The sequence below is a fragment of the Strix uralensis genome, chromosome 6 (genome assembly GCF_047716275.1).
Source record: "Strix uralensis isolate ZFMK-TIS-50842 chromosome 6, bStrUra1, whole genome shotgun sequence".
Taxonomy (NCBI): domain Eukaryota; kingdom Metazoa; phylum Chordata; class Aves; order Strigiformes; family Strigidae; genus Strix; species Strix uralensis.
This window is the reverse complement of record NC_133977.1, coordinates 7784823-7795643: the sequence shown is the minus strand read 5'-3', so window position 1 is coordinate 7795643 and position 10821 is coordinate 7784823. Positions and strand designations below refer to the sequence as shown.

Here is a 10821-nt window from a genome sequence, read left to right as displayed (position 1 = left end):
GCAAGTAAGTGCATACCTGCCCCTTGATCCTACTAAGATTTGCTGGTGAGCAAGTCTGCTGAGTACTGTCAGTGGCCCTTGAGTTAGCATACGCTTACCACTGAACTGCACACGGTATCACTCATTTGTTGTAAGACCTGTGCATCAGGGAAATGACAATCCTTTTAGACTGGCAGCAATGTTATTTTGTGTGAGCTTGTGTGATACGGCCTCTGTTTGTCTTTCTAGGAGTCTGACCTGACATTTCGGTTGGCTAGTGGCCTTGTTATTTGGCAGCCTATGTGGGAACACAGGCAGCCTGAAGTTTCGGCCTTCAACGCCCTTGTAAAACCGATCAGGAACATCGTTACAGGTCTGTGACTTTGCTGTGGTGGTGTAACCGGGAAACCTTTCCTTTGTTTGCCTGATGCTGCCTTATGTTCTGTAGCCATCATATATGAAGGAATATGTTAATCCTGCAGGAACTAGTCAAACCTTTGAGAGCAGTTTAAGGTTGTTTCCCCTCAGAGTCAACCAACATTTGCATAATAATTAAATAGAGAGAAATCACAAATAGGAAATGAGAAACTCTTCAGTGGAGTTATCATCCCCTGTCAGCCTCATATGTCTGTTTCACCATATCTTCCTTAGTTGCTAAGAAGGGCAAAGGCAGTATCTAGCAGCCGCCTGACATGGGTGGGGAAGGCTTTCCCAGACTGGCACTGGACAAAAATTAGCAGTGAAGATCACACAATCAGTAGTGTAGGTCCTCCTCCTATCTAAAATGTGAATTTCACCATGTTACAAAATTAAACAAATTAGTTCCAAGAGGCTCCAAAGAAGGCTTAGGTTGTGAATTTGCTTTTGCATACTGAAAGGGGTTGCTCCTCCTTTTTACTTCAGCCATAATGAGACTGGAGTTGGGTGCTTAAGCTTCCAAGTCTTTGTGTCTGGCCTAGTCCTAAAAAAATCCTTTTTACTTTTATGTTTTTAGACAACAGTTTTGCATAATTCCTACAAGGTAGTTAATCAAAAGTGTGCTGTGTATCTCACTGTAGCATTGCTTGCTTGTTCTCAAAAGCATGGGACTGTAATTTTCACAGCAGTGAAAATGTAGTTCGATAAATCATATTTTTCTGATGACAAGTCATTTCGGATGTCATATTTTGTTCTGAAGGCTTTGTAGGCCTCTGGGACAGTCCAGAATTGAAAAGATTCAAGTCTTTCCAATTATTTAAAATCATCTTTGACATCTAGCTCTTCTTCCCTCTGCTTCAACTTCTGGAAGTAAAAAGTAGCATTTCAGCCCTGAAAGTAACCAAAATCCTAAGTTTTCTTTGACTGTTGGAATTTCTTCCATAGGTCTGGAGTGTGGTCAGAAAATCCCTAAAGAATAACTTCAGGAGTAAAGTCTGAAAGGAAAATACTCTGTTATGTTTTGAAAACATTTTCAGCAGAATGGAAATAGAAATTGATAGGAGGTTCTTTATATCAAGGAAGATTCTGCTATCTTAACATTGTCATCTCAAATTGGGACCAAAAAAGTTAAATTTAAGTATATTTTCCTTCGAAAAACAAATTAAAAAAAATTCTAGTGAAGAAGCTTTGCAATGTTTTGTTTGGAGTCAGTGTGATACTAAGTCACATCTGAATAGCTTGTGATGTGACGGGACTTCAAGAATTGTCATCCCAGTTTTTGTGATGCCTTTGGTCTTCTACAGTATTGCTGATCAAACTTTCTGTATGACATTTGTGTATTTCCTGTGATGAAGGCATTTGTCAAATTGGAAATCACAATACATTCTGAGAGATGTAACCTAGAAAAGGAGCTGAATATATGTGAAAAAAGGAGGAGAAAAAGCTCCAAAATAAAAGGCACTAGTATGCACAGGAGAACACAGTTTAATGCCAAATGGATTTAGGATAAAATTTATATTCAAACTGAATTTTAAAGAAATAGAGATTTTCAGTAGACAATGTTGTTGATAACACAATTGAAAGAATTGTGCAAAAATTAAAACAGTCCTTTTTTCTTTTTATGGCCGTGGTTAATGCCTAGGAAGTCTGCTTTGGGTTTGTTTTTGTTTTCTGGTCTACCCTTTCAGTGGTACATTTTAATATTGGAGGTGATTCCTGAAATGTCCTCCTATGACTTCTTTTCTCAGCTAAGAGAAGTTCTCCCACCAACAATCAGAGTGTGACTTGTGAATCCCCTAATCTGGACAGTGGACATACCGAAGTAAGTTCTATGCTAACGTTAGACAAGCTTGAATAAGGAGCTGAGGAAGGGGGGAAATTAATATTGAAACAGATGCAGTTACCACCCTGAAGTATTCCATCTCCAGAAATTACAGTTCTTCACAGTTGTCCCAAAGGCTTCCAACCTTGTCTGCAGTGGGACCAAAGGGTATTGAGTGTAGCTGTCAGGATCAGCTTGGCCTTATCCTATCTTATAGGATGGAAGCCTGATCTTATGCATTTCCTGGGGCAAGAGCCCTGTCTTACCCTTTGCCTGTACAATGCCTAGTACTGAGAAGCCCCAGGCTTGATCAGTTTCTCCATGGTATTACCATGGTATTATGGTGTAAGTAATAGTCATGTCTAAGCACAAATTGCAGTAAGGAAACTAAAGGGAGAGACAAATATGTTTATATACCTATTTCCTTTTATTAAAACTATCCAAAGGGACTACAGGTGGTCTGTGAGACAACCCAGCCAGATTCTGTACCTCCAAAGGCCAGTGTTTCAGCATGTCATCGTGGAAATTCCTTGGATGGAAGCGTATCCTCTCAAACCTCTCAGGAGAGAGGCACCGCACATCCCAGGTACAAACGCCTTCAGCAGAAAGTTAGTCTGGTGTGACTCAGTGGTGGAGGTCACGGAAGTCCTTTATCTTGAATTTGCTGTTGTCTGTACACACCAAGGGTGCTGGGTGTTTATCTCAAATTCTTAATTCAACAAGTCTCAGTTCTGGGTGATGAACAAGGCAGTGACACTTGATATTCAATGCCACTTTCACTGAAGAAATCTGTAGCTGGCCTGTTGGGACATTTTCTTTGGTCTTTTCTAATATGTTGGTTTCTTATAATTAAAGACATTAACAAATAACTTGCGGGTTCAACCCACCTTAGCTGGATTCAGCCTCAGGCAACTGGTATCTTTTCTGGCTTCCTTCTGATCAAATTTTCTTTCCCTTTAGCAAAGGATTTTTGCAAGCCTCTCTCCATTGCCTTCATTAGGCCTTCTCTGCATCCTGCTGCTTAGCTTGATTTAGACTACTGGCCCAAAGGAGCAGACTAAGAAAGCAACACAGTCATGCAAACATATTCCCACGTTGCCTTGTGAAGCTCAGGCCATGGTTTTCCAGCATGGCATTGATACATTAGCTTCTTTTAATCTAGATTCAGGCAGGTAAAGATAGAACCAGATTTTCAGTGGTGCTGGACACTGGGTAGTGCCATAAAGTAAATGAAGCTGGTGAGTGATTTCAGGGGGTGGTGAGGGAGGGAAGCCTTAGCTATATTTTTAGGTCTCTACGGATTTAGGAGTGTCACTTAAACACCTCCTGAAAATTTTGGTCCTGTTGCTTATCTCTTTTGGGAAATGTCATATCCAAAACACGGCAGTGGTTTTTTTCAGAAATTGCTTCATTACAGTGACAGAAGAAATGTGGGATGGAGTGGGTTTCTGGATATAATCTCGGAACGGCTCTGATTTCTCAAAAAGAGGTTTGGTGCGCCCTTTCACTGGTGGAAAGGGCAAAGCTATTCTCTAAGGCTCTGATCACATCAGGAAGCTTCCCCTGGGATTTTATATCAGGCCTGCTGTCAGTTCTGGGTCTTTATTTAATTTGTATTAATGTGAGCCAGTATAACTGAAGTTGGGGACAGAACTGCCTTTCTATGTGTGAACACTACTGCTCAGAGAGTGCACAGCCATAAAAAATAAGCAGCCTTTTAAGAAGACAGAATCAGGTGATCAATTTGTCAAGCTGGGTCTGGTGGTTGCTATGGGGATGAAGCTTCAGACAGGCTTTGAAGAGAGCATCATTATGCCTCCTCATTTGCAGGACTCATTGATCATTTAAAACTGTACAGGGAGCTTTGGTTGCCAAGCAACAGACAACTGGGGAACAAATGTTGTTTACTCTACTTACCAACAGCCGCAGTATTCCTTTGTCCTTGGCCCGGGGTTGAAGGAAGGCTGCCTTTCCATGCTCCCTGCAGTCACAGGCAACCGAGAGCTGATTATATGAACACTAGATTTCCTTCTAAATGAAGTACAGAGTTTAATTTCTGGTTCCTCAGACACTTCTTGAGCAAATGGCTTGTTCCTCCGATCCTGACTAATTATCCCTGCTCCACTCGGTGAAATTCTTCATTTACAGATGATGCAGTTTAACACTGAAGCAAATAAAGCCACAGCCCTTTATCCAGCTGCTGCCTTGAACACACTGCCTGGGAAATAGACTTTTCAGGAAGGACTTCAGTGACAAATATTTCATAAGGAGAACATGCCTTGCTCCAGGCTGTGTTGCGCCTCAGGTTTGCCTGTGCCACAAACAGGGGAGCATGAAAGCCTGTTTAGACTCAGACACTGATTGGGTCCTGCAAAGTGACCAGGGAGCAACACATCATCCTTTTTTTTTTTTTTTTGCTTCTGATGTGATGGGCTTTATTTCCTTTGCTGGGATGCTTTGAATATCCTGGCTATCTATGGTTTTTTACAGGCTTCATCTATGACACAATCTTGACTGTGACAAAAACAGCCTTCGTATTGTGTTTACGGGGAAAACTTTATAGCATATTTCCATTTATCATTGTTTTCTCCTTCCTAATTCAGTTTTTCAGGTTTTTATAACAGTTCATTTTAAAGTCGTCAAACTTGTTAGATTTTTACCTTGTATACAGCACTAGGGGAGAAGCTTTGAATCTATAGATTGATATAGTGACATATGCAGACACAGACGGGCTGGTCTGCAGTCGCCAAGTGCCTTCAACGTTGGCCTGTGGGGCTGGCAGCACACCAGCTCCTGCAGGTTTGAGTCTAGATGCACGCATTGCTCCAAGCCCATCCTTGCCACCTGGCCCCATTTCCAAGCGTGTAATACGGAGCAGGGTTCACGTGATTCCAAGTGGTGTCAACGTTCACTGCACACTTCTTTCTCCTGTACCAGTCCTATATCTGCCTTGGATTCACTTTGTGGCACTGGGCAGCGATCCAGCAAAGCACTTTAAGCATGCACTTCACTTTAAGCACTTAGAGGTTCCACTGGTCAGTATTGCTGCTTGTTCCCTGTTGCTTTGCTGGACTGTGGCCTTGGATGCCTCTGTTCAGAATGTGGTGGTACCTAGCTGAAGATGGGGGTGTCCTGCCAATGCTGTTTGCATGTTGTTTAGCAGAGTTGATAATATAAATGGCTTTAAAAAAAACCCCAAAACAAAACCTGATATTCTTGTGATGATTCCCAAATACCTGAGAATACAATTCATGAAAGTGCTGTTGATTTTTATGGAATCCAAAAGTCACACTAGTACTCAGTTCACAGAGGTGTGTTTCTAGCTGAATTAAAGTCAGGTACTTGGGCAGGCAAAAAAAATAGATCTCCAGAGTTCCTGCCCCACCCCCAGCATTTCACATCTCCTTTTGCCATGTGATTCTTATTCCTCCCACTCCCTTTCACTGCTGCTTTTCTGACAGATTGTCTCCTAACAGATAGTGACTGTACAGAGGATAGATCAGGCCAGTTGTGCTCTGCTGAGAGACAAGTGGTATAAAAAATAAATAAGAAAAAAGTTGGGGCATTTTATTGCAGTAAGTTTGGCTCTGAAAACAGGTATGATCCCTTTGAAATCTCTGGAGTCTCATTTCTGAGGCTTACTACAGACATCTTGCTTTTGCGTGCAGTAACTTCTACCATACTTAGGAAATTCCTTACTAAAACCCATAAGGAAATGACATCACCTGGAAGGCAAGAAAAGTATAATTAAGGCTAAAAACGGTCCTTTTCTCTAACACACCTTGGCAAAGTGTCCATAACAGTAACTTTTACTTGTATAAGAATCCATTTAATTGGCATAAAGGGCTAACTAACTTAGCTGCCCTGCCTGCACCTTCTTAAGTAAGGCCTGATGTGTACAAATGTGAACCATTTGTAAATACGTATTACTAGTATCTGAACAGCAGATGCTCAAGGGTTGTCTGTTTCCAGCTGAACAAATTGTTCAGTTAACACAGGTCCTGGAGGCTTATCTTTAGACCACAGTTTAAGAAAGCAACCCTATCCAAGAAAACACTTAACAAAGCATGTACTTGAGTCCTCTAGGGAGCTGAAAGCTAAATACCCACTTATGTGCCTTCGGTAATGCTTTCCTCAGGGCCTTAGTCTCAAAAGGTCGGTGGCAAATGTCCCTGCAAGCTCAAGCAGGCACAGCTGCATGCACATCCTGGTGATTTCTGCAGATGGCAGGAGAATGAGAATGGCTTACAGCTCTTGATAAGTAGCTAAATTCTAGGCCTCTTAGTAGAGCTCTTGGGTCTTTTGAGGTGGACCAGCATGTATGCTAGGACAGAACTGGTTTCCAGCTATCAGAGAAAATGTTGTGGTATCAAGAGTGACCCCTTAAGAACAGTTGAACATAGAAACCTGACAGATCATCATTGAGTGGTTCTTTATTCAGAGAGCTGAGTATCTAAGAAGGGCTAAGGAGCCTGATGACTAATATTTCTACTCCTGCTTTCTGGAACAGGGTGTCCTTGGTGATCCCACCATGCCAGAAGTCTCGCTATGCCACATACTTTGATGTGGCAGTGCTGCGCTGCCTGCTGCAGCCACACTGGTCCGAGGAGGGCACGCAGTGGTCACTAATGTACTACCTGCAGAGGCTGAGGCATATGCTACAGGAAAAGCCAGAGAAACCACCTGAGCCAGAGATCACCCCTTTACCAAGACCTCGTAGCAGCTCCATGGTGGCTGCTGCACCCTCTCTGGTGAATACCCACAAAACTCAGGTAAGCAGTTGCCATCAGTAAAAAAACAGAAACTGTTGTGGTGATGCTGGGAAGTGATGGCTGGGCAACTAGTGAAAAGAACAGCTTTGGTATTGGTTAAACTGCCTGGAGGTCAGATTCAGAAGGAGAGCCTGAGAACGATGAGGGGTTTGGAGGCAGAATCTGATGCAGAGAGTCAGAGCTGGTGACTGCTGAAAGCTTGAGGGTTGATTTGGAATAATTAACCTAGGGTGAACTTTGATCAGTTTTTAATGTGAGAATATACTAATGTAGTTGTCATAAGAAATGAGATTGCCTTTGCATTACGGTGCAAGGCTCAGGACTCACTGAGCTGCTTTGGTGTAACCCCTCAGTGTAAACCCTCAAAAGAGAGAAAAGGAATTGCACTTGGTACAGCACTGCACACTCCAGGCAAACACTTGGGTTAAAGTATTGGAGTAGGCTTTGCAAACAGTGGCAGTGAGCAAAAGCCTGCCATGTTGTTACCCCTTCTCATGCTGTTATTGCATAGCTTTTACCTTTATATTTGCCAACAAAATCTCAGCAGACAAACTGTCCAAACTGGTGTCAAGACTTGCTCCCTGTTTTGCTGGAAAAGGAACCCCAGACCCCTGACCTTGGTGCAGTGAAGATCTTTGTGTTAGAGCTCAAATGTTTTTTCTTTTGGGTAGCTCACTGTTGTTCCAGGGATAAAAAGGGAATGCTGCTGCAGTTGCAGTTAATCTCTTTGTTGATTTGTGCTACTTTTAGGTTATGCACTCTTTTCCTGTCATGCGGGCTTTTAACAGCAAATTCTGATTTACTGAGTTGATGGAACTGCTTAACAAAATTTAATACAGATTCTATTTTTGCAATCCAATTTTATGACACACCTCAAGTAAAAGGCTCTATGTTCTGCTAATGTTGCTGTCAAATGTCTTTTTTGAGTCAGAACTCTCAGAAATTTGGTGGTTTTTCTTAAAATCCTTGCTTTCAGTATTGTAGAGCTGTGGCAGTATTTGACCTGTCATTTTATAAGGGAGAAGGTGAAATATCTTTTCCCCTGTACAACCCAGATGCTCATAAGCCAGAAGACAAGCATAAACAATGTAAATATTAATACTGTTATTTTTAAATCTCAGGATTTTATAGCCATTCTTGTGATTTTTATGAAGGCTGGTGGTACTTGTGGTTTTAAGGGCTCAGCAGCAGCAGTATTGTTTAAACCTTGTCATACTTTAGTGTCGTTACTATAAAATGTTGCCTGTTTCATCCCTGTAAAAGCTTGACATAGCTCCATAAAGGCCAGGTGATATGAATGACTATTCATCTTAATCTACATTTGCACGGGGATTTTATAGGATTGCCGTACATGTACAGAAAATCCTCAATATCATCTCTTGGAGAGAGAATTGGAAGATACTGCTGTTCATGTGGTTCACTGTTTCCATGCATATACTGTCCCTTTGCCCCTGCTCATAACTACTTGGTTATTTTGCATATTAGCAAGTTTAACTACTAGTGCAACAGGGTGTGCAGTCAGTGGCTCTCAGCACAGTGGCAGCACGAATGGGGTTGTCTTCCATAGGCACTGTTTGCACTAGTATTGTGCTGGTTCTTCTCTACATACTGTGAAACACTTCCCTCCTTTCACATACCTGGATATTTCTTACTTTTCCAGGCCGTTTCTCTTGCAGAAGATTCCTTTACTCGGTTGCTCTTCACTAACATTTTTCTGTTAAAACCATTTGGCAATTCCACTGGGTACTTTCTAGCTGTTAATGCGAGGACTCTGTCCAGGGCATTCTTCCCTCCAGGGCTAGGTTTGATTGCTTTTGGTAACCTCTGTGTCAGTCTTGTGTATTTTTACTGTGCTTCATCAAATAGGAATCCTGTTTAAAAACGTTTCCAATTTGTTACGCAGAACAGCTGTGATGGAGGAGGTGAAACGGTCTTCCATGCAGCAAAAGTTTCAGCTCATGCCCCCATTCTTTACAACTCTGAGGACTGAAATCTGTGCAACGCACAGAGACACCTAGGCTCTGTTTCATCCCAGCCAGCTGTAGGGACTTAACTGCTGTTCTTAAATTTAGAATCTCATCACTCAAGGCTCTCTGCTAGTCAGGGGAGAGAATGCCACCTCCAGAGGGCTAGGATTTGTCACTTCTATCAACACAAAGGGTTGTATACTGAGACGCATCTGACACAGGGATATGCTTGAAGCCTGCTTTTTTGGTCTAGATCTTAAATTCCTAATACAATGTCATAATTTCTTCTCAAAGGTTGATCAATAGCTTCTGAAAAAAATCATCACTGTGTTTCAGCAGGATAGATTTAAAGTGACAGGCAAAAACTGATTGAAGACAAAAACAGCTGCCTGCAAAGCACATCATAGACCAGTAGATTCTTCTGGCAAATCCACATTCTTTCTATTGTTCTGCAGTTTATCAGGGTAACTTCCTGCATCTCCCTAAGCTTCATCAAAACTCTCATGCTTCTTGTTCGTTTCTGTGTGCCTGAAATCACATTTCAAATATAAGCTTGGGCTAAAGCAGTTGGGATCGAGAGAACGTGAGAAGCATCCTCCATGTATTACCTAGTAATCTAAACAGCAAAGTAGAAAAAGATTCAGTGCAGCATGCCAGGACTCCTTGTTGCATAGGAAAAAGGGTACTGGATGGAGTGTGAATAAAATGAATACTAGCTTCCTCTAGAAAGTGACTTTAGCCTAAACATATTTCAGACCTGGCAATGCGTGATAAAGGAAGCCTGCATTGCACCTGTATGCAGTGAATTCAGGATAAGGACAGGTCTAGGAAATGAAACCTTCAGAGGCTCACAGACCTCTACAGTCTTGCCCTAACATTGCAGGGGCAAAGAGCCAAAGCTTAAATTAAGCATAATACCAATGCAGCTGTAGTGCTCACTGCAATGCTAATATAAAGCCAAGAGTCTCAGGTGTAATATCTTGAGAGCTGAGAGAAGTACTAATGAGCTGGTAGCCATACAGTCATGCAGAAGGAAGGCAATACAAACCAGAAACAGCAAAATCTAGCATAGCAGCCCCCAAACTATTTTGCTTTCTTATTCATCTTACGCTATCGTAATTGCCACAAAGTCTACTGCACAGAGTAGCCACATTTTTAATCAGTCTTCAACAGGAGTGCAGGCTCGATTCATTAAAATACATCATCGTGTAGATTTAAGGTGATTCTGCAATTTGCTTTCCTAGTGTTGTTTGCTTGATACCTACCCCAAGCAGATTTCAGAACTGGGACTGTGTCCTTCTGTGTGTTTGTATGGCTTGTATCACAGTAGGCCCTGATCCTTACTCTGTCCTTTTGGTGACCATAAGCCGCCTAATAAAACACTGATTTAGTAACTAATGGACAAAGATAATGAATGTGAAATAAATTCTTACGATGGGTTCCAGCCAGAAGAGGCCAGAGAGCTGTAAAAGCCAAGAACCAAGCCATATGGAGTACTTGCTGGCCTCGCTGTTGAGAGCACCTAGGGTTGAATCCTGATTTGCTGTCTATTGGATTTTACATATGACTCCTTCCCTGAATCTCTAGTCATATATACAAAAAGGCTGAAGAGCAGACCTTGACTGAAAACAACTGTGAAGAAGAATTTTTCTGTTGTGTGTCTCCTTCATTGTTGTGGTGATAAAATTGATAGGAAGGATTCAAGGGTAGTCTTTGATTAGTCTGAAAAGTCTCTGAAGAATGTGTAGTCCCCAGTAGCCCAGTACTGCAAACACTGTAACTGGTGCTTAAGACTTCAGCTGCACAGACTGTCCCTGGCTTCTGCTGGACCTTCATATGCATAAAACCACAAACTTGTGTATTG

General features: G+C 41.9%; 1 protein-coding gene across 5 annotated transcripts in view; it reads left to right on the top strand.

The window, feature by feature from the left end:
* Positions 1-10821, top strand: part of UNC80 (unc-80 homolog, NALCN channel complex subunit) — a 133601-nt gene that overhangs the window by 11905 nt on the left and 110875 nt on the right. For all 5 annotated transcript variants that reach the window (XM_074872617.1, XM_074872615.1, XM_074872614.1 and 2 more), the window contains exons 5-8: positions 229-352; positions 2145-2218; positions 2665-2804; positions 6729-6990. In XM_074872617.1, the coding sequence (XP_074728718.1) occupies positions 229-352; positions 2145-2218; positions 2665-2804; positions 6729-6990 (600 nt within the window). The remainder of the gene's footprint in view (positions 1-228; positions 353-2144; positions 2219-2664; positions 2805-6728; positions 6991-10821) is intronic.